The sequence below is a fragment of the Uloborus diversus genome, chromosome 8 (assembly GCF_026930045.1).
Source record: "Uloborus diversus isolate 005 chromosome 8, Udiv.v.3.1, whole genome shotgun sequence".
In the NCBI taxonomy this organism is placed as follows: domain Eukaryota; kingdom Metazoa; phylum Arthropoda; class Arachnida; order Araneae; family Uloboridae; genus Uloborus; species Uloborus diversus.
Genome location: NC_072738.1, coordinates 74,299,254 through 74,324,417, shown reverse-complemented (window position 1 = coordinate 74,324,417; position 25,164 = coordinate 74,299,254). Strand labels below are relative to the sequence as shown.

Here is a 25,164-nt window from a genome sequence, read left to right as displayed (position 1 = left end):
TTAGAATTTTATACACATTTTTACTCTAAACCTTGAAGTCCATTTACATCCTTTTGCTTCTCATTGCCTCTATTATAATAAGCATGACAACATGGAATTTTATAAATTTAGCAAAACATTAATGAACCAATAAGATAAAAGTAAGAAATGTTAAATCCTTTATGAAAATACAACTGAGGCAATAAGATGTAGTAGACACTTCAAAGTTTTGAGTAAAAACATCTTTTAAGTTTAGATCCTAGGTTGGCTTTCATTGAATTTTTTTTTCTCTAAATCATGTATAGTAAGTAGCACCTACTAGATCTTATGGATCAATGGGTATGTTCGGATAGACCAACCCGTTAACCGGTGACTAACCAGGAGCGTTTTTACAGAGCTAACGGTTAGCCGATCATATGTGAAAACATCTTCTATTACACTCACTGCTGACATCATTAAATCAACCTACCCGTTAACCAGTTGCTATCTGAAGATACCCTATATTCTGCCAAAAACAGAGGAGGTGTTCTTCCATTTGTACTAGTTTGTTTTTTTCTTGAATTTAAAAATAAAGAGACATTCTCCGGCAGCATACGTACAATATTCCGTTAACTTGGATGTTTTCTTTTATCATCTTAGAATATATAATTTTTTTGGTTCCAGTGCCCTAAAACACTTAATATTTTATGAAAATCTATAACATGGACCATAGGTTATAAATAATATCCTACTTCGCTTCTAATGAAAGTTGCAAGAAACATACACGTACTTTCAAACAACAGATAACTACATTAAATAAGACCTGAAGAAAAAAGACAGTATAAGTTAAGATTACAATTTGAATATAAATGTTGATGAAGAAAATTTACCTAACGTAAAGAGATCGTTTCTGAGATGTCCTCAAACTGCCAGAAGTATTGTTGAGCATTTGTTCTCGTAAGTCATGAATTTTAGCTTCAAACCGGTTGTACTCTGCAATTAAAATAACTTTTTAACTGGTAGTTCATACAATGAAACAAAAAACTTTGGACAAAAATAAAAACTTCACACGACATTTCCAAACTTAAAAAAAGCAGCAGCACTATAAAAGAAATTAACAATAGTAACATACAAAAATCTTATTCGAAAAGCAAATTAATAAAATGCCAGACTGTAAAGGTATGCACAGCATTGGATTTCCGGGCATACCAGAATTTTTTCTAATAAGGGGATGTTCATATATGTATATAAATGATGCCACACTTTTTTTCAACAAATTTGACAGATTCCCTTCTCCTTGTCACATAGTTTTTACAGTACGCATTTTAAGCATACTATTAAAAAATGGGTGATGCCACATTTCTTGTTACAACCCCCTCACCATGGCCTAAACTGTCAGAATTTCATGGAAACCTTTTCACCCTTCAAAGCATTGTATCATTTGTGAGCGATCCCTGAGACTGTTTTATACAAACTGCTAATTCTTTACTATTAGTTTTAAGAATGAATTGCTTTCATAATTATCCTGGTAGCATCTATCGTTTTTTGATAAATAAGTATGTAATTAGCAGGAGCGTTCATCCACAACAAGAGCAATGGCACACGAAGTACTGTCCCCTCACGAAAAAAATCGCTAAAAACAAACCTAAAGCTGATCCAGTTTTTTTTTGAGGGGGGGTTTTCATTACTAAAGGGGGGAGGATCCTAGTCATTTTCAGGCAGAAATAGGGAATCTGGGAGAAATTTTAAATGAATAAGTCTCCAAAACGCAGCTTTTGGTTTACTTTGGTTTTTTGAGCAGGGGCGGGGGGGGGGGGGATCACGAGTATTAGTGGGGTCATGACTACCCCATTTAAAGTTCAATAGAGCACCATGCGTCAGCAGATCCCCCTCCCCCCAGTAGGCACGTCTGTAATTGACAAAACATTTGGAAAAAATAATTTGCACACACTGGGAAACACAAAATGTTCCTCTATCTTAAATGAAAATTATCACATAATCTTTGTGCTACAATGATTATGATTAAAGTGAAAAACCAACGTAAATAAAGCACAAATTTTGAAGAAAAAAAAATCTTCAAAATTTTGTACTTTATTTACGTATGTTTTTCACCTTAATCATGTTCCCTATCTTGTCTTTCATTATGTTCGGGTAGCCAATGCAAATTGATGTGTATAAACTGAACACCTTGATGTTTGGGCAAATACAAAGTGAGCCTCGTTACATGCGGTTCCTTATTACCAAATATTTACCAACCTCTTAGCAGCAATGTTCACTGAAGTTTCCTATAAACTCTAGAAAATAATTGATTAGGCACCTAATTTTTTTTTCCTGGTTTCAAAGATTTTATAATTTTAAATTTCAAACGCGCTCCATAACATAACTGATAACCTGAATCACTATGTTTTTTAGACTTCAGTTATGTTCATTTCATAAACAAATACACAAAAGTTAACACAGGGTGGCGACAGGAACTGTGAAAAAAAGTTCCCTGACTTTTCCCTGATTAAGTTCACCAAATTTCCCTGATTTACGTTACCAATGATAATGGTTTTCTTTCTTTGCTCTACTTAAAATCCATTGTATGTTTATATTAAATGCAGTATTTTAAACGCTTTAAGTTGTGTAAAATTGTTGAACTAAAGATATATTTTAAAAAGATGCTACCTTTTTAATAAAATGGTTTTAAAAAAAAAAGACAATTTTTTTTTGGAAGGAAAGAAAAACCTACAAAACAGTATATTAAATTTTTATACATGGAAAGATTATAGAAAATTAAAAAAAAAAACAAATACTTTACTTCCAGAAACCACTTAACATAAGAATTTTAAGAAACTATTAAAATTACTCTTAAAAATATATGTATTTATGATAGGACTAAAAAGTAATTGAAATTATTTTGAACTAAGTTTTCAAACAGTATAATAATTGTTGCAAGAATAACAAGTAATAGTGAAAGAATAGAAGTAATGTAGTTATTCTTATATAACTAATTGACATATTTATGCAAAACAGATGAAATCATTTGACATCCATTCGTAGGGAGCTTTCCTCTAATCAAGAATATAGGTTTTAATGAATGACTATCAGCATTTTAACAATAAAAAAAGAAAGATATTTACTTAAGTTCACAAGTTAACTCTATTACAAATAATTTCAGTATGTAACGAAAAAAAAATCTCAGATTGCTTTTGTAACAAACAACTTTGAAAGCAAGGGGGGAAAAAAGCAATTAGTTAATATCAAAATATATAAAAGAATACAACTTGGTTATAAAATTAAAAAAATACTTAAGTCTGAAGAAAAAAAAATTTTGTAATCTGCGGTGACAACAAATAGTATAACGGCAAAAAACAAAGTTTTTTTTTTAATTGAAAGTTCAATTTTAGCAATTAAATTAAAAACCCAAAGAAGTAATAATTTTTAAGTTTTTATAGTATTAATTCAAAAACCAAAGATTTCTTCTTGAAATCGTGATTACAGAACTTAATTACTTCGAGACAATGGAATAAAGGCAACGGAGCTAAGACATTAATGATGGCTTCCTCTTTGCCTGTATAGTTGTTTATTTTACGTGGCATTGAAAGCGTAAAAGGAAATTTCAAACTAAGGTAAAATAAACAACCTAACAGACACAGAAGCAATCTTAGGAAGTTCATCCTGTGGTTAATAAGCAAGATTCAATTCTTTGACGTTGAGGAAAAAAGATGCACAAATATGCGGCAGTGTATAATCGCACCTCATTAATTTTACTTTTTTCTGAACAGGCAGAAAATGCGTAGGCAATTGGAGTACTTAATAAAAAAAAATTTTTTCTTCATAAAATCAATTTTCCCTGATTTTTTGTTATTTTTTCAAAACTCCCTGATATTTCCCTGATTTTTAACTGATTAATAAAGTTCCCTGACTTTTCCCTGATCTGTCGCCACCCTGTAACATGTTAACAGTAATAAGCAAGTTTGCCAGTTTCTGAACTACTACCGCAACTCGAGCATCCAAAAAGATTTTTAATATGCATAATAAAAAATTTAACTGCACGATGCAATCCACCATAAATGACTCCTACCGGGGCGGGAGGAGACTGCCCCCACACTTTAAAAAGTAATAGGGCCTTGCCCACTCTTCTTTCAGAGTTAAAAATTAATAATCTACTGAAAAAATATTTTTTACAAGGTGGATTGATTTTTTTCCACCTAAGTAGCAATTTAAAATTCCTAACAAATGAACTTTCTCTTATTTTATAAAAATGGAACAATGAATTTGAAGGGAAAGTAAGTCTGCGGTGGCCATCCGTCCCAATTTTTGAGGCCATATTGCATTTCTAGAAGGTCAAACTTATAAATGTTAAGTCTTTAATACATACCATTTCTGCAAAAAAAAAAAAATCGGGGGCCACGCCCCCTTAACCCCACGTACTATTTTCGACCCCCCACTTTTTTGGTGCACCAGCCGCCTATGCTCCTCACACAAGTGTTTCAAGAACAATTCAACGTCTGCGAAATTACGCGAACAAATTACTCTCGCATCTAGATTTTGAGGCAACATTACAAACGAAATGCCACAATAAAAATACTTACAGATGCACTGGAAAACAACATGGCAGAAAATGACGAAACTAACTGACGGGAGAAAAATGTATGGCAAAAAAAGTCTAGTGAAGTAACAATAGTGTTGATTCATGCAAGTTTGAAAGGAAAGAAAAAAAATATATATATATCATTCCGAGATGCAGGTGGTTCTGATTCGTCAATCGAAGCAGAGCAGCACCGTTATCAAGGTTCCAAAGTGCGAGAAATCTTTTTAAAAAGCAAAACGAATATCAAAGTTAAGAAAAGGAACGTAAGACATTGATTTTTACGAGAAAGAATGAATGGAATGCGCAGAAAAACGTTCTCATATAACGATGTAGTAAGATGCAAATACTTGTATGGACATGCCAATTGGAATTCGCAGACCTAAGTTAATAATTAGATTTATTCTATATTAGATAATAACCATGCGAATTCGACCAAAGTATTATGATTGAAGAATTAATCATAATTATTTGCAATAGAAACACTGAAATGAAATTGGACGTCTAGGTATAGGGGCGCTCCGTTGGGAGGTCACCGTAACCTCTCAAAAGTTTCTTTATTCGGCAAATTTTGTCTGACGATTCGTCAAAATTATTATCATTCGGTAAAATTTGGAGTTCCGCTCGGTAAGATTATCGTTATCCGACGAAATTTTGAGCTTCATTCGGCAAAATATCACTAATCGACGAAAGTTGAAGTTTCATTAGGCAAAAGTTAGAGTTCTATTCGGCAAATTGAGAATTTAAGCCTCCCAAAATTAAATTCGGGGCGCTCCTTGCTACCTATGCTAAAATTTATTTGATAAATAGGCGGGGGTGGGGGGGGGGCATCTGTTTTTGTCAATTTATACCAGAAATTTCTTTAAGATATTGTGTTCCTCAGTGCGAAACAATGAGGTTCTTTTCCTTTCAATGATATCAATAATGATGCTTATAAAAAGCGAAAAGATATTTTAACATTATTAATGCAGAAACTACCTTGAATCAGCATCTGGTACTCGAAATTCAACTAATTATATGTTTAGCGTTGTCTCTCCCTATCTCTCGGCCATTCAATCCATATCTGTTTTAGCCCTTTCTTGGAGGGGTATAGCACTAATATATTTTACTAAGTTGCCTACTTAAAAAAAATAACAATATGGTTAGAATCGCTAATTGGAAAAATTTTACTGATGAACTTTTGCAATGGTTGCGAATCTGAAGAAAATAAACATAAATAATTATTTCTTAAGCAAAGTAAGAAAAATCGTAGATGCAAACGCAATAACTGAATGCCAAAAATAATTCCTTAAATCATGTAATACTGACAAAAACGAATTTGTTCAAACAAAAGATTAAAGATTTTAATTCGTTACACGTAATTTTAATATTTTGATTTAGAGGTACCCCCTCCCCATCCAAGAGTGATGACAAACCTTCTGAATACTACAGAGCCCACAAAAAATAGGAACACTAAAAAACGAAAAATGGCCCCGACCGTATACCCCCTTAAAAAATCCCATTGGAACTATCTGCGTCATGATTCCACCCCTTCCCTCTAGTAGGCACTCCGAATCCCTGACTTAGAACGTTTTTTTTTTCTCCTTATCTAGAAAAAAACATTCAACTGATGAAAAATTAAAAACGTACGACGATTTTTTCTTCATTGGTACCTAAAACAGAGAAGATGAGTGAAACTCTCTTAAAAATAAAATAAATGGAGAGTCGAACTTTCGGGGGGGGGGGGGGGGAGGTCACTGGGAGCTGCTGCATACCTATATGGATGTACCATTTTAGGCTAAATATTTTGACAAACGATAACGAATAACGGGAAAGGAAGGGAGGAGTGGAGGGGGAGGAGGGGAATGTGAGCCAACGCAGCTGCAAATGTAAAACATAAAACAAAATCGGAATCAATAACCGAAATTGTAAGTGAAAAACATGACGGAAAATTCATAGGTTGAAGAAATGACTCCTCTCCTTGCAAAAACGCAAAAAACTTTAGACCCAAAATGGCCATCGACACACAATGAAACCACCGAGTCTTAGTTTTCTAATTTTTAAAAACTATTTTAAACGTTCTGTCCATGCGGGAACTATCAATCCAATTTCTCCGCTTTTGATTACCCCCCCCCCCCATATGCTATACATTTCAGGGGATTATTTAAGGTTGGTGCCCTGGAGGGGCCCTGGCTCCTCCCAAAATAAACAAAAACTTTTCATTGCAACAAGGATTTTAATATTATTTGAGTTTAAAATTGGAAAGTTCTCATAACATTAGCCTTCGGCCTATCCCAAAATAAATCCCTATATACGCGCATGAAATATTTTTTTAAAGAATTTTTTTGTGTTTGACAAAAAGTAATAATTACAAGATTTTTTAATGAATAAGTAAAAATGGGAAAGCTCCATAGTATCAAAAATATTTCAGATAAATCAATATAGTAGAAATGTGTCAAAAGCTAATATCTCTCACCCAAGACCCGATAAAGATATCGGGGCGACCGAAGGCTAAACGCGTTTTCGGGACCCCTTGTGATTAAAATTTGCAATTTTTTAGTCATTGGCAAAAACAATTTTAGCCATTTGGGGGCCCTAGGCCATGGACTAGTTGACCTGTTCAGTAGTCAGGCCCTGCTCTCACGCGCTCTCTTGCTGTTTGATATTGATAATATAAAGGACTTCAGAAATATAAAAAGACTAATCACGAGTGTATACCAAGTATTCTCGCAGTATACAGGAACGCCATTTCGAAATTTGCCAGAGAAAGGGGGTACAGGATATAAAACTCTGTGCATTATTACTATATCAAAAAATAGCAGAAACTAAGCCCACACGCATGTAAATACATTGATTTCTCAATGCCAGGAACCGGGGGCAATCGCCCCCTCTCAACTCGCCTTAAATGACAGGCCTGACGTGTTTACATTATTATTTTCTATTGTACCATCACAATTAGAGTTCGATTCTCCCCGACTCGAAACAGAAGAGCTGACGGTCGAATTTCTCTTATAATGCTCTTGAAAATTGATTTATTAAAAAATATATATTAAAAAAAATGAATACATAATGCAAAACCACCAACAATATTTGTGTTTACTTGCACCACAAAAAGTGGGAAAAGGTCAAACCAAAGATTAGCAGAGACCTTCCATGACCTAATAAAAGTTTAAGAAAATTAAAAATCGATTGTTGTGCTCCTCCCATCACATTTCGATTCTCTTAAATAGAAAACATTTCTCTGTCTCACGTAGAAAAATCTCGTTTTGACGTCATCCGCAAAAACGACCTAAAAATGGGCTCGTCGAAGGAAACGAGGCCCAAGGATTCATTTTCCAACCTACGAAGAGGTGAAAGGTTTCAAAGGAAAATGATACCATAATTTATGCCCTAGGGAGTTGTCAGCCTCAATGCTGTGATGATAGTTGAATAAATCATTCCCGACTGAGGTAACTTATGAGATTCATAAAGTAAGAAATAACAACGTCAAAAAGCACAAATTGCAGAGTACTGCAGACACGTGTTTCAGAGTTACAAGGAACGCCTTTTTCAATGCAAAAGAAATGAGCTTATGGATGAAAAGACATCCGACAAAAGCCAAGAGCCAGATAAGCAAACAGCGTAAAAGATAAAAAGAGCGGATTAACCAACCATCAATGAGAAAATTATAAGCTATTAAAGAACCAATAGGAATGCAAACAAAGGTTCCTTATAACGCCGAAACACATGTCTGCAGTAATCTGCAGTTTGTGCTTTTGACGTTGTTATTTCTTACTTTACTTTTCAGCACAAAAGGTATTTATTTATCTTCTTAGATTCGTGTTCTGGAAAAAGTTTGGATTGGGGCTCAAACATCCTGGACGAGAATCCGAAGACCAATGCGTAAAACTACTCCACTTCTCAGGCCCCAGCACAGTAAACAAGTAGAAAATTTCTAAATAGGAGCTAAAATTTCATGGATTTCATTTTGATGCCAACGCAGTAGCGTTGGTTTCAATACGGATGAAAAACTGAAAAATATTTTCCAGCCGTCATCAAAAAATCATAATAAGACTGAGGAAAAATACTCAAAACTGTCCTTGCCATCTTGGTCAAAAATTTCAAAAACACCTAGTTTCAAAGAAGTAGACCAATTTGAAATGTAACTAGTTAAACTAGTTCTGTTTATTAACCCCAATGTGTTTTTAAAGGCCCGTGATCTCTGTCCATGCATCAGTGATTCAAAAATTTACAATTGTATTTGAAATACAGATGCATTCACTTCGACGTTCAAAACAAAGTCCAAGGAGGGGAAGAATTAAACTTGAGCAGGAGGGAACACGCAAACAAAAACTATATGGAAATATATACAAGGTCTTTATAATTAACGTTTTGAGGTAGCCATCTTCTGAAAACTACTGAATTGAATGTTATCACACTTGGTAAATAGTTTTCAGAAACTACTTGCAATATACATGGCTTAAGGGTGGTAACTTACAGCTTAATTTGTAAGAAGTCGTGAGATATCACTTTTAGCAAAAAAAAAAATGTTATATGGAAAGTTAGAGATTTTTAAAAGTTTTTGAATCGTGCTGAAAACTCATCAAAACCAGTTAACGGAGAAAGCATAAATCACCGACATGACTAACATTCTCTTGCATGCTACAGTTGAGAACGCTGTAATTCGGTTTGATATGCCTGCAGAAATTGTTGGACACACTGGACATTCGTTAAAGCAAGTTTTGGGAACGATTAAGAACATTTTAAACTAATGTCGTCGTGTATTTTTTCATTTAACTTGATCATATACAGTATTATTAATTCTGATTTTAACTTTTACTTAAAATAAAATCCTTAACAACCTGTAAGAGCACTAGTGCCCAAACTTTTTTTACCCGATTGCCGCACCTCATACTAAAGATAATCTCTCGAGCCAAAATACATTCGGAATTAAAATATATTTGAATCTTTCCTTAAGAAAACGTGGGAAGACGCAGAGTAGGGAAGAAAATTACCAAAGAAGAGTTATCATTACTATGCGCTTATTTCATTGATATGAAGCTTTTATCTGTTTTTCAGAAACAAATTTCTAACTATTTAGCCCCAAATGTCCAGTAATCATTCGTAATACCGAATAATGACTATTTGTTGCTTTGAAAGGTTCTAGAGCATAGTTTCAGATTCGTAACATTAAACATATCAAAGTGCCACATTTAGTACGAGGGCCATAGGTTGAGCAACACTGCTGCAAATGATTACCCAGCTTGATAATACAGTCAATTCGCAATAACTCGAATCTAAAGGGACTGACGAAAAACTTCAACTTATCGGGTGTTTGACTTATTGCTAATTTCAGTTTTTGACATTTTAATAGTCAAAATCATCGAATATTTTAATTATTATGTACATATAACTGACAAAATTACAGACCTTAAAAGCTTTTAAGCACAATATGCACAGTTTACTCAAAAATATTGAGAGAAAAAAAAAAATCAAAAGCATGGTTTTGATTTCGATACTGCTGGAACCACTTGAATGGAGCTGATTTTAATTCAGGAAAGGTGCACGTCTTCATTCGTTTCAAATTCGGATTCATGGATTCTACCGCTTTAGAAGTTTCTCTTTTTCTTTTAATATCATTGACAGAGTACTTGCTTAAACATCTTTAATAGTAAAGAAAACTCGCTGTCTCTCAGGGACTTATTAGCAAATGATCGAACTAAAGAATGAAGAGGAACGCATCTTCACTTAGGTCAGCCTTTTTGAAGAAAGGTACAATCAGTCGACAACATGACAGCTTAAAAGCAAATTCATGGTCCAGCAACATGTCAAAGTGTAAACAGTACAGTAAGCAAAAGAAAACATGCTAACTCATTTCCGCACGAGTAACTAACTCCTTATCGCACATTGGCTCAACAGGTGATTTTCTTGCTTTAGAGGTCTATTGTGTAGGAATTGCAAGTGAAGGTGAATTAATTTTTCTCTCATAGTCACTTGTTTCTTTCCTTTTCGTTCTTTTGAAATAAATTTCGAGTCATCTTTGAAAAACTTCGAGTTCAAGTAAGTTAACTTCGAAATATATAGAATAATTAGAGTGGAATTAAATACAAAAGAGTTGGAACTTAAAAGAACTTCGAGTTATAGTAATATTGGAGTTATCGGACTTCGAGTTATCGCGAATTGACTGTATTTATACTATAATATATTTGGAGCAAAGGCAGCGTCGTAATGCTATGATTAGGATCTGGGTAGCCTTCACAATGCTGGTTTGCCCCAGCTTCCCTATGTGGACATTTCAAAAGCGTATCTAAAAAAAAAAGCATAATGGCTGCCTAAGGAATAAAATTGTAATGATGTCAGAAAAACGATACTAATTACAGAATACAGCAATAGAAAAATAGAAACCACCTCACATCCCGCTTCTGAATTTGTGAATGTAAAGCAGAATTTTACGATACATGATGCACCAAAACGTCCTTCTAACCTTATTCGTCAGATTAAGACTCACTTAAGTAACTTGTGTTGAAGAATTTCGAAAGCGAGGTAACAAGAGCACTTTTTCATGACCGAAACATTAGAAAAATGGTTATGGCTGCGGCACTTACACGGATAAAAGTTATGAAAGTAAATCCAAATTGAATTTTAAGGGAACGATTTACATTACATGGCGGCTGAATCGAATTGCGATTTGCATCAAATAGCAGTTGAATATCACAACAGGTCGTAAGACGAATCTGCAAGCGGGACTTTTTCAATGCCACATTGATGGATGAGTGTGAAGATGAAAAACAATATGTCGGCAAGAAGTACGTGTAGTTTCAATACAGGGAAGAAACAATCGTCGCCTCAAATTCCATCTGTTAGCAAAGAACAGATGTTTATTAAGTAAGATTTGTCACCAGGCATCGGTTGCAAGGAATTATTCATACTATAAAGGCTGCAGAACTAATAATAAAAAAACGGTTGGAGATTTGTCTAGTTTATTGAAAACAATTTGTCAAACTATATATGAGGGTGTGAGAAACAAAGGGATCTAAGTGGGCATTTTCAAGTTTTGAGTAAAACGCGTTTAAAGATGACTTCCTAGGTTGACATTGAATTTTTTTTCTAAATCATGCTGTTCAGCAGCACCTACAATAGCTACTTACTAGTACTTAGCTCTTGCTCCAAGACAGGACAGGTTCATCTACCATTTGTATTGGTTATTTCCAAATTTTTAATTTTGCCACTGACATCCCTTTGCTTATCACTGACTCACATGAAAGAAAAAATACACGACCCCCATTACGTAAACTTCTTGCATGAAATATTGAGTGTTGTTTCAGTTCTGCTCAGAAATATTAGGGTGGACTGGGTAAAAATTATTTTGGGACATTCTATCTAACTGTCTAACTTACTGTCTAAAAATGAGACTCAGTGCATGTTCGACAAATTTATAGAACATTATATTCTTATAAGGTTGCCGTGGGAAGATCAAGGTCAATATCTGCAGAAATGAGTTTTTGGGATATTTGAAGACACGTTTTAAATTCCATGCACACAGGGAAATGTTAGAAGTTTATGTTTTTTTCGGGCTTTTTTTTTTTTCAGCGGAAACCAAACAAGCTAACTTGTACAACGAAGCTCAAGTGCAACAGATGACAAAAATGCAAAAGGGGGAAAAAACGAAAAATTAAAAATTTGCAGATACTGACATTTACCTTCTCACGGCAGAAAGAAGCGGTAAAAATTTCAAATTTAACTATCTGCAGCTAAAAAGTTTAAAATAAGTAATGAAATGAAATTCGAAGTTCTGAAAAACTTGAAGCTTGGACAAATGCATTCTATTTATTTCCAAAGCTCGGTTGTGGCCATATATTTATTACGACATTTTCTTATCTATCGGGAATTTCCTACGCAGATGTTAGGTCTTTAAAATTCACCTGACGTATTTTGTGTCCACCCCACGCAACAGTAGTTTTAAGGAAATAAAAAAGACATTTCTCCAGATAACTTAAAACTTTTATCAAACAATTTCAGTACTAAAAATCAACTGATAAATCCGGTTTCGACTACAATAAACCCTGAATTACTGACACACTTTTATTTTTCAATAAAAAAATGGGAGACTACCCTTATCGCTTATGATTCCCCGTAGGGAAATTAAAACTTATCGAGCAAGGGTAAATTTCCGTTGTTAAAGAACACTTTTTCGTGCCCTTAGCTTGGCGGAAAATTCCAAGTGTTGGTACACTTTAATACAGATATTTAAGACAGAAAAGAACTGCTTTGGACTCGTTGAAGTATTTTGGAAACCAAACGGTTAGGTGATCTCTCATCTTAACGAGGTTATTTTCTCCTTTCACATCGATATTTTAAAAAGTGTAATTTTATTTCCTTCAGAAAAACCAACTAAGCAGACGTTCATTTAAGCCCACAGATTTCGCTGGATAGCGTTCCGTCATATCGAGCGAGAGCGATCGATAGTAGGAGCTCAACAAAGGGCGGATCCAGGAAATATTCAAGGAGGGAACGATTGCATTTTACTCTTTAATCTTGGAAACTTCAATTTCTAAAATTTTTCGAAGGAGTGAATGTTTCTTTCGAAAAATATCCAGGGGGAGCCCTTGAATCTATGTCTAATATCATCTAAGATCGTGTAAAATTGTGGTTTTGGAATTTCAATTAAAAAAAAAAAAACCTGTAGAATGTTCTGGTCCATATCCCAGTAATAAGAGATGGGCTACGATCGCGTTTTCAAGACTTCAATTTCGGAAGAATTCTGAGAAAGAGCTCCCTTTTTCCTAACACCATAAATGATAATATAAAATTGCGTTTTTGGAACTGTAATATCGAAAATATACTTGAAGAAAGTTGCCGTACCCCGGTTCAAGGAGGGGGCGATTGCCCCCATCGCCCCTCCCTTGTATCCGTTTTTGAGCTCAACTCTTAGGTCTTGCTGATTGCAACTATCAACTTCAGAGCTATAATGTATCAACGAAATAAACCCTTTGTTTTTCGTCTTCGGTTTTGATCTACTGTACAGATTTCATTTTACAATTCTAAAGGACTGGAGGGATTAAATTTTTTTTTTAAAGCAAACAATACATTGTATGCAATAAATAGCTTGCGGATGCAACAAGGGGTCGTCCACAAATAATATCACGTTTTCAAGGGGAGGGGGCTTTATGAAATATTAATAGATTGTGACGAGGAGGAGGAGTAACAAGAAGAGTAACATCTTGCAGTTTAGTTGAAATAAAAGCATTTTTATAGCAAGCAAGTTTATGAATACGGCGTGACATGTGACAAATGGGGAGAGGTGGTAAAGTGAAGTGTGGCAAAGGGAAATGGAGGGGGAGAGGTAAAATACGTTGGAAAAGGTGTGAAATTTATATGGACAGTCTTAAGTGTGAAAAGCACTAGATGAAATGTTTACAAACAAGTGATGGAGATTGTATTGACAGGGACCTAAACAATTGGTTTTGCATGAAATCAAAGTTGTTGCCTTCAACAGGATAAAAAATTACATTTAAATGTTTTAAAATTCATCAGAACCTGAAATCTCTCCAAATATTTTCTTAAACTTCTTCTGAGTACTCGACAAGACCAGAATACCGCACGGGCCTTAATCGATGTCTTTTTATCGATATATTAGGTCCAGTAACCAATGTATTTTTCTATCCCCTCCTTCAGCCTCATCAGGCCCTCTACTCTGTCAAGGTTTAATTAAACTAAGACACGCCCATGCTGTGTAATTCTTTAGGGTCTATTCTTTTCAATGAAATGTATTGTGATTTTTTTCGTGCATGCAAGTCAAATATTCCTCATTTCCATATTTATTTCTTTTACAAAATGGTGGTTTCAGGAATGCCATTTTTTTTCTTGCTAAAATTTTATTACTTTTGACATCGCTTCAAAAATTCATAGAATTTCACAAATTTTAATCCTTAATTTTTTTCGCACTTTAACACTAGTCGTGCACAGCAAAACCACAAACAACTTAAAATTCCAATCCCTTACGAATTAGAAATCGGAAACTTGCTACGATATTCAGAGGAGATTAAAGTCACTCCTAAAGTTACACCAAAATGGTGTAAATAACAAAATCCCCCTAATCTTCAAAAAATCCTTTTATTGATTCATTATTAACATTCATTTTACCACGTAAAAACTACATTACATCAAAATGGGGAAAGGAGAGCAATTCTGAAAAGCCTAAAAAAGGGGAAATCGACGAGAGGGGGAATATTCCAACTTCTTCAATGTTACAAACCCAAGCACTTTCTTAACCTTCAAGTCCTAATAATAAGTTTGTATGTTTTGTTAGAAAACAAAGTGCAAATACTGAGGATTCGTTCCAAAATTGGGAGTTCACACCTAGTTAGCTAAATTTTATACATTATTGGAATGAAACGAAGTTGGTCGACAGTTTCAAGGCTAAATTACTAGTCGTTGCCGAAGCTTGCTATCAAATGGATTAATCGATTTAAGGAAGAAAATATGCTGAAAGCAGGATCTGTCTTGCATCTCGAATCAAGAAGATCTAATGCAAAATAACTTCCTTCCCAAACTAAGAGTCAGCAAGTTCGACCAACACTATGAATGAATGGTGTCTGGATTCGAAAGAAACTTGGCATAAAGTTTCATGACTTTATCCATGTACTACATTCACAGATAGACACACGGAAAAGATAGACCAGAGATGTAATTAAAGAAATCGCCATTTGGCGGTGTCAACCCCGTGTTTAGCGGGCACAATAACAAATTAGCACCAAGCAGAGTAGACGGCGAATATTGGTTTACTTATTTTGTTGCAGAGAAAATCCATGGCACACCTTCTGGCAGCCCTTTTATAAACTTATGGCAGGGCCGTCGAGAGTCAAGGCCCCCCTCCCTCCATAACACTTAGAAAATTTATACTGCTTTAATTTCAAAGCAGGCCCCCTCAGGGCCAGACCCCAAGTTTATGACATGGCCTCTCCTCGGTTTTGACTTGCAGACTATCTTTTCGTTGAACCGAGTACTAGATAGTCGTTGAAGGTTAGGCAAAATAATTCATCAGGGGAGAAACAATTTGCCCGGTCCTTATCTATCAAAAAGAAAATGACGTTTTAAAGTATTAAAATTTCTTCCTACCTTCCGGCCTGTATTGCAGTATCATATGTACATTATGTCCAGCTCCCTTGAGAGCTGCAGCTGCCTGCTCGTGCGTTGCATGCCTTAGGTCGATTCCATTCACCTGTTGGCATAAAAAGAAAATTCGATTAAAGTAATCCACCAAGCAGTTAAATAGCAAAACCAGAGCCTATTCAAGAAAGGAGGGGGGGGGGGGGGGGGTCAAAGGGTACATACTCAGCATATTGTATTGAAAAATAACAAAAACCACGCCCACTTCTCAAAGTCGGGAGGGGACGCAGAGGAGGGGGGAATCGTGCCCTCCTGACCACTTTAAATGACGGGCATGGAAGGGGGGGGGGGGAGGTGTCCTAAACAATTACAAATGTAACAGTTGATTTTGGCATGTGTGAAAATGAAAATAATTTTTAACACAATGAAAATTAGTTTACAAAAAAAAAATAAATAAATAAATAAATAAATAATAAAAAAAAAAAATCACAAAACGAAATCGTGGGAAACTCTCAGAAGGGAACATAAAACCACGTAACAAATGTAATCATGTCCACGAATTTTAAGTTCAGAATATTTTTGTAATATAATTTAATGCCTGAATAATGTACTTACACCATAGCTATTGAATACTCGTCTCCAAACACAAAATTGTACATACGTTCTTTACACCAGAAAACTACAAAATTGAAGCTGTACAATAAATTAATCAACAACTAGAGAAAAATCGCTAATAGAGCGACGGGTCATTAAACTGCAAAAAAATATAACTACTTTTTAGTCGGCAATATATTTTGCAGTTGCGTATAAAAGATGTCAGAATGCTTTTTCCAAACAAGCGAAATAAATCGCCCCATCATAGCTTTCGGAAGTGTTTCAGTTTTTTTATTTTCTTCTTAATTATTATCAACAGTAGTTGTAGAGCGGAAATACCGAGAGCTAAGACTAGGAACTATATGAAGAGTTATTACCAGTTTCATTAAGATATGGCTGATGCTAGAAGAAAGCTCATAATTCAATACCCAAACAAGATAAAAACTTCTAACAGTACACAGATGAATAATCATTAGTAGAAGCAAGTTGCTTATCTTCGAAAGTCACTTTTCCAAAGTTGGATGTGAACTTAAATTTTTAACATAATGCTTTTTACCTGCCCATGGCCGTGGGCAGGTAAAAAGCAATAATTGCAAATTTTTCATTTTTTGTCGTCTATTGTACGTTAGATTTATTGAATAACCTCGCTGATTTGGTTTCCGCTGAAAAAACCCGTCTAATTCCAACATTTCCCTATTGTTAGTATTGAATCCAAAACGCGTTTCTTCAAATATCTTGAAAATTCATTTCTGCAGATACAGCTGTTTACCTGCACGCGGCAGTATTGCTTTCTGTTTAATAAAATGATTAAACACCACACATTAAGTTTGTTTTTCTTACAGCCGTCAATGCAAATTACTAATAATTAAGCTTTTTTCTTTATTATTTTTAACGATGTCATAAAAAAAATTCTTCAACTTGTGAAGTATTCTGGTGCAATCCGAATATTCATACGACAATATGTTAATTTTCTATGAATTATCGAAATGTGTCAATCACTTTTCGAATACCCAGGATATTCGATAAGTGAATGTTCTTGTCGCAGAATTCTTCGGGCGGTCGGTGTGTTGTCATTGCGACGCATATAATAAACAGGGCCGATCCTAGGGTGTCGGCCGCCCGTGTGCAAAGACCCAATGTGCCGCCCCTGAAGAGCAATTTGCATGTTTTGAATAATACTTATCGCCCATATAAATCTTTCTTCAAATTTCTATATCAAGCTCTAATTAAAAAAAAAAAAAACACAGAAGGATGAATTTATGTAAAAGGTTAGAAACTCCTTAGGTACAATTTATATCTTTGAAGAAAGTAATAAGTACCGAAAAGTCTGTCTTTGGTGACATCAGAGGAAGGGGGGGGGGGATCGCCCCCAGAAAATATACGAAATTGGCGTATGTAAAACAGTTGTAATTAATCTTAGGTTATGTTTGGTTGCAAGGACAAAAGAGTCGGGAACATTCAAAGTTCGTAGAGAAATTTTCAATATTGACGTCAAAAATTGCAATTTTGAGAAATTTTTCGAGACTTGAGGGGAAAGTAATGTTAGAGTTCTTTCATGAAATTCTTTCGAAATTGATGTCAAATTGCAGCCATTTTTTGTGACCTTAGTTTAGGAAGGATCGGCGCTCTTCCCGAAAATTTTCTGAAACAGTAGTTTTAAAAACGCAATTTCGGGTTATCTTTGTTGAAATTGCTGGAGGGCGAAAGATTCGGTAGTCTCCTATAGAAAGTTTTCGAAATTGAAGTTTAAAACTCAAATTTAGGCTGTCTTTGGTGACGTTAGGGTGTCTGGCATCTTTCCTCCGGTAATTTATCGGCACTATTGTTTCAAAAACACATTTTCGGTTAGATTTGGACACGATAGGGGAAACGGGAAAATATTCCGAATTGAAATATTTTTCAGAATTAAAATCAATTTTAGGTTACTTTTGTGAATGAAGGATTTTGGGGCTCTAAAAAGCACAATTTTGTGCTATCTTTAGTGACGTTAAGGAAACCGGGAAGTTTCAGCGGATCTTTCTGAATATTTTTCGATATTAATATCTGCAAAATACAACTAAAGACTTTTCTCCACCACACCTCGGCGATTGATGGGGGATGCCGGATGCCCTAGCGCCGTGAAAATTTACATATGCCATCCGGAAGTTTTCAGAAATGGAAGTCCCAAAATCATATTTTAGGCATTGTTTGATAACGATGGGACAAAGAGCGGGCGGGGGGTTCAGTGTGCCATCAAGAATTGTTTTTTGAAACTGATGTCAATTTCAGTCTAGTCTAGGCAGGAAGGTTTTGGTGGCTCCATGGAACCGTGTAAAAACGAAATTTTGAGCTATAGTGATTACGTTGGAGAAAAGGGGGATCCGGCGATCCAGGGAATTTCCCCCAAAGTTCTTCGAAACTGATGATTGAAAAACGCAATTTTAGTTTGTTTTTGAATACGTAAAGTGAGAGGGGGTGAGATTGGGGGCCTCTCTAGAGACGCTAATTCAGACTATCTTTGGTAGTAATGTTAGGGAATGGATTTCAGGGCCCTCTATCGCAAACATTTCGAAAAAGAAAATCGAAAAATGCCATTGAGCAATTTTTGATGACGTTAGGGAGGGCTGGCTGTCTTTAGAAAAGACATTTTGGAGCCATCATTTTTAGGTTATGTTTGATTACATTAAGGAAGAAAGGGTGAATTGGTGAATAAGAGACTTAATTGGATCCTTAAAATCGGTGGTTCACCAGCGAAATTTTCCAAAATTAAAGTCCTAAAAACGCAGTTTGAAGCCTTCTTTAGTCTCGTCAAGGCATCCTTTTGGATCTTCGTTTTAGAGCTACACTTAAAATTTGTAACCCGGGGCAAAAGCCCTGTTCTCCTACCTGATCTGAAACCGAGCAGTTCATTCGTGATTTTAATTACAAAAAAATGCTGTAAAGGGGGAAAATTAAAAATTTTAGTTCGTTGATTATATATGTATGACTCTCAGGGGAGTCGCAATTTTCCATTGTCTCTTTCTCTCCAGTCTCCACGCATCCACGACTGCTGAACACAGAATTTGTTGTTTGAAATATTTGCGAGAGTATACTATCAGCATAGTTTTTTTTACACAAAATATGTCTTCATTGTTTAGGGTCAATAAAAACTTGGGAGGCTAGGTGAAGCATTAGTGGCCTTTAGAAGGCACCATTTCATGCTTTGGGGGGGGGGGGGAGATTTTCCTCATTGCCCCTCCCTTGTATCCATGCCTGATTACCAGTTCTGTCACAAAATTTGCAACCAAAGGAAGCATGTGTATAAAGAGTTGATATTAATGCATAATGGAGCAACACAATGTGCTCTAACATTCCATTTTTCTTAATATGCTATGCTGTTGGAAAATTGGCACTTACTTTGATAATTTAACATTTAAAATTCAGCACATTTATTCGACTTCTTATGTTATCTTGTGAGAAATTCTTGAGGAATTTTGCTTGAATGAAAAAACTATATGATGTGGCCTGCGGCCGCCCCTTGCTTTGGCCGCCCGTGTGCGGTGCACACTCTGCACACCTGCTAGGATCGACCCTGATAATAAAGCTGCACGGTGCTAATTTCAACAACTGTTTTAACTTTCATCAAATGGTGAAATGTAGTGAAAATTGTGCAAGTGTAATATTTTATGATTTCAGGTAGAACCTTGCTTATCCTGGTCTCCGGTTAATCCCGATCAAATTCGCAGAGTTCATTTAAATTTTGATATTAAATAAACGGAACTGTAAGTACCGAAAAAGAAAATCGATTTTTATTTTGCTTAATTGTACAACACTTCATAGATCGTACAATGAATTATAGTATTCTGACAAACATCATGGCGAACTATGGAACGTCAGTCCGACACCGCTGCAGCTGAAATACAAATGTTAAAGTGTTTGCGTAAAATGATTCTATGTGATTTTGTTGCAAAGCATTGTTTTCTGCTGCAATAAAAAATAAGTCTTTCTTAATTAAGAATTTTTTTGTTTATTACTCCAATTAACCGGATTTTAGTTCATTTGGATTGCGCTCGGTCTTAAGTTTATCTGGATAAACGAAGCTGTATGTACTGTATATGTGAACTGCTCCGTATGCGCCGTGTCTGGCCACCGCCATCTTGACTATAAAAAGTGTGATATTTAACTACCCTACCATAGACTTATAATAAAGACATTTAGAAAAATCCATGGTTATTCCTGGAAAGATGTGTTTATGTTTATGTAAAAATAAAAGTAACTTAAATATCTTGAGTCATAGGAATTATATCAATTAACCACAATGTTTTTAGTTTGTTTGGGATCAAAAATGGTTTTTATCCTTTGCTCTGTTCAAAAATTGTTTTAAAACTATTTAGAATGTTGTCAGACCTGCTAAGAATTCTTATGTGTTTATTTCTAGCTATGTAAATAAATATGTGTAATTATAATAAATGTTTTCTCTTTAAAATTCGTCTGGTCTAGTCAAGAAGGCAGTGGTCTGACTTGTGTGTATGTAGCGAGTCCGCATTGCGTTTGCGACCATATTTTCCTATTTTATTCTTGCTTGTTCTCGACTCCTCTAACCTTCGTTAAAAACTTGGCTAGATTTTTTCTTCTGATCATTCTTTATCAGAGGTAAGTTTTCCCCAAAGCCAATATATGAGCTAAACTTCATATCTAGCATGGTTGGCCCATAACAAAGTAAGAACACACTATAATTAGCAATTTATCCATAGCTAATGAGACTGGTTTGAAAAGTGCTCCAACATAGCTTACAAAAGCAGTCATACAAACAAATGTCACTTCACAAGAGTTTTATCCGACAATTAATAAAGAACAGAAAGTTAAACATCGACCGGGAACGAAAAAATGCCGTACCCCATACTTCAATTTCTAGAATGAAAACGAAAACCTCATTTCTTGATCTGCAACGAGATCTACATAGTGTAATGATTTCTTTCGCCTTCCGTTAAGAAATGACAGTATATCATGCAAGCACGCAAAGTGCCGATTTGGGTGTTATTTTCGGCTTGCCTTGTTTACTAGTAGCAAGACCACAAATGAGGTGTTCATTGCATTCCTTGGAAAACACGCAGAACTTCTCTTAAACAATTGGATTTGCAATTTCGAACGATATTCTTCATACCAGTCGAAGAAGTCTAATACCTTGCGAAAGAACAGATGAATAGAAAACGATAAATGCAATTATGGCTAAAAATCGATAGTGCTCTTTGAGTGCGTAAGCCAATTTTTCAAAAGTTTTCGTCGTTTCTGTAAGCAAATTAATTGCCACCAACTTCAGCTATTAGTAGTCAAAGTTAATTACAGTGCCTTTTCGGGAAATTTTTGTAGAGTTGTTCTATTTTAAAAAACCAACTCAAATATCTCTTCCCCGCTTTTCGTAGTTTATAAGTAAGTAAACCATATACGTAAAGTTTTCGTTGGGACAATGCGTTCTTAGGTATCTAGTCCCGTTTTCTGAAGTAATAGAACGGAAAGCTGAATGTTTCAACCAAAAGTCACTGTTTGAAGCTGTTTAAGCATTTTCATAAGCAAATTAAATCCATGCATTTCTATTGAATATACCAGAAAATCGTCCGTCAAGGTATGACGGGTGAAAATTGCTTCTACTTCTACACATTTTAACGAAACAACTGTCTGCTTGGTGATATTTTGATTGTTGAAATTTTAACCTTAACTCCAGCGGACGAACCTTAAATTCCAGTAAATAGCGTTAATAGTTGACCACTTACTCGTTTCTTCACTCTTCTAAATGACGGTCATACCAGTAAAATAAAAATAGGGCCGGATCCACTTCAGCCTTGTCAAAAAAAAAAAAAGCATTTCCCTTCATGGCAAAAATTATCAAATTATCATGCCGTGGCGCGCGTTTCATTGTTGATAACGTCAGCGTTACTCGATCATTCGCTATTATAAGTTTTTACTCCTGCCCTGGCCTAGTGCATTCATAGAAAGGATATTTTTGCTTATGACTAATATCAGTGAGCTAGTGAAAAAGCACAGTTGTAAATATCAGTTCTAAATCAATGCTGATTTTATAAGTGCATTATATGAAATTCTGCCAATAATTTTGTTCTATAAAATCAGTATCAAACATAAAAAAGAAAATTTGTACCATAATAAAATCATTAAGTATTTTCTTTTAAGAGTTCATTTCAGTTTTTGTCACTCATAAACTTTTAAAGAGTCTCCCTCTACCTTTTCAACATGAACGTGCAGATGCCTTAAAAATTGATAAATGTCCCGTTTTGAGGAAAAAATAAATGGTCACCTAATTAATTACATTCTTCAAAAATTGAAAACTGAGGTTTTCAAAGGCCATAATGCTGGATTAAATTAAGACAGCTCCTCAACAAGACTGCAAGATTAAAACACCATATGAGAATGAAGCCACCTAAGAAAGTCCAAGAATGTTCTCGAATCAGAACATTCTGGTGGATTAGTGTAGGAAGATATGCAGTTTGCCCCCTACTTTACAGGCGGTAACGGATTAATAAAAGAACAGAATAAAGTTAAGCTCGACTAAGGTTTTTACTTCGAAAGTGCAATTATTCTACTCTATCCTATCCTGTATTTGTCACACATAAGGGTAAAATGAGGGGGTTTGATGGCACTAATCGAATTTCTGGAGTTGAAGACGTGTATTCGTTTGATAAAACAATAATGCCATTAATTCAAAAACAATCTCAACATATCCTTACCCTACAGAAAATAAAAAGAAAACGCTTAAGTTCCTCCCCCCAACGAAAAAATTTGTCTACAACAGTCTTGATACAAAAAACGATGGAATTTCAAAACAATTTTCAAAATCTAGAAATTTTACGAAATTCAGGTGGCGGTTTTATCTACTGTCCACCTCTGAGAAGTTGAGCTCATTGAGAAGAGGTCGAGCTATGGCCTTGAGCAAGTCCATTTCTTTCAAGGGAGAGCAATCAGCAAGAAGAGGAATCGTTAGGCGCAGAGTTGGGCTACCATTACAACCCTTTTATTAACGAGAAAATCCTGTACCGCTTACTACTTCTTACCTGAATTACATTGTTCGCTAAATGGGCAATGACACTGCAAACTGAATCCGCAAGTTCTTTAGCCATTTCCCCTCACTCCTATTTCAACAAATGGAAGAAGGTAGGTGCGGGTATTAAGGCCTGTCGGGTAATAAGGCCTAAACTACAAAAATACAATTTAAAATGTTCGTATCCAACCAAGGACGCACTCGTAGGTAGCTAACACTCATAGATGGCACTTCATACTGGTCACGACATGTTGCTCCCTTGTGACTAGTGCGACGCGATTCATTTGCACGGAACGGTTGTGCCAACGAATAGTAAAAAATCGTCCGACTGAATCTTAAATAAATTTTGTAATATTACACTTTTAGACATAGTTTTGCGCGACAGTTTCCTGTTAATGCTTCTATCGATTTTTGATGTCTGAGTGATATATGTGAAGCAATTACTGTACTTTTGTGTACTTCTTTGTACACGATGTCAGAGGCTAATAAGGTTTACCAAATTTGATCGTAGGCCCTTATTATACTCCTTTGTTTTTGAAACAATTTTTTTCAGTTTTAGATCTTATTTTAAATCTTTTTCAATATGTTATGGATAGTTATATGTAGTACGACTATTTATTAATTGATTTAGTGTTATAGTAGTACCCCAAGCAGACCTAACTTTTTTGACCACATGGTTTGCGGTTCTAGTTCGGACGATGAAGAAGACCAAATGCGGCTCTCTCCATTAAAAAGTTCAGCATTTCAGAAGCTTATGCCTACACCAAAGAAAATGAAAAAAAAAAACATCAATTGTTAGAAGAAAAGCCATTAATTATCAGAGAACCCCAGTCATCAAAGACCCTGTGTGACAGAAACAAGAAAGAGAAGAAAATAAGAAAGGCGAAAGACGTAAACACTCAATGAAGGAAATGATAAAAGAAAACGATGCTAGTTGGTACTGCCACACACTTGTGAGAGGTTAAGATGAATGATATGAGACTATATCAAAAATGCGGCAAGTGGTATCATAAGGAATGCGTCGGTGTGAGTCTGAGACAAAAGATAATTTTTTTGAGTGTCCTGACGGTCGTTAAGCAAAGATTTTTTTTTTGTTATTTTGAAGACTTTAAGCATGATTAATGCACATATATATATTGCATATGATCTCAATTATCAATGCTAGAAGCTTATTTTGATTGTTTAAGAGACTTCAAACTCTCAGGCCTTATTACCGTACCATAGTATAATAAGGCCTAATGACAAGGTTTTAAAAAATGTTCTATTTCATGCTCGTTTTTTGCAAAATTGGTGATTTTTTGTTAGTTTTTTTTAGTAATTGATCTTTACGTTTAATTAATATTACAATTTGTTGATTGGGATACATAATTTTATTTTATTTCAAATCTCTCTTAGGTAGGTCTTATTACCCGCACCTACCTTAGTTTAATCAGTCGAGCAGCGGAGCTTAACTTGCCATAGGTAGACAGTAAGAAAAATGCATTTCTTGTCAATATAAGCCAAGATCTTCGTATTCTTTCTCAATCTTTCTTTTTACAAACACAATACCAATTTTTAAACAACAGAAAAATGATTTACCCCTTGAAGCAGCGATAGCAGAATCAAGAAAATGATTCCAAAAGCAAAAAACAAATGAAAAAAAGGGGGGGGGGAGCGACATATTACGGACAAAAACAATGTAAATGTAAGAATAAAATTATCTAAAAACACTTGCGCATGGGGAACATGTCCCGCATTATCCCGAATTAGCCGGCATGCAGGAAAATAGAGAGGTTGAAGAGCATGCTGGGAAATTCGAGGTTTATTTTGCAACAAAACAAAAGCAAATTTCCCCATTCAGTTCCAATTGTGAATTGCCAATAACACGTGCTTGTTATTTATGGCAGGTCATTATTTACGGATTTAACTATATGCCAATAAAGTAAGCAGTTCAGAAGCATTTATTGTAATTGCAGATTGTTTC

General features: G+C 35.1%; 1 protein-coding gene across 3 annotated transcripts in view; it reads right to left on the bottom strand.

Annotated features, from left to right (window-relative positions):
• Positions 1-25,164, bottom strand: part of LOC129227577 (disks large 1 tumor suppressor protein-like) — a 358,608-nt gene that overhangs the window by 19,955 nt on the left and 313,489 nt on the right. For all 3 annotated transcript variants that reach the window (XM_054862160.1, XM_054862161.1, XM_054862162.1), the window contains 2 exons: positions 15,608-15,710; positions 849-951 (listed from right to left, as the gene is read on the bottom strand). In XM_054862160.1, the coding sequence (XP_054718135.1) occupies positions 849-951; positions 15,608-15,710 (206 nt within the window). The remainder of the gene's footprint in view (positions 1-848; positions 952-15,607; positions 15,711-25,164) is intronic.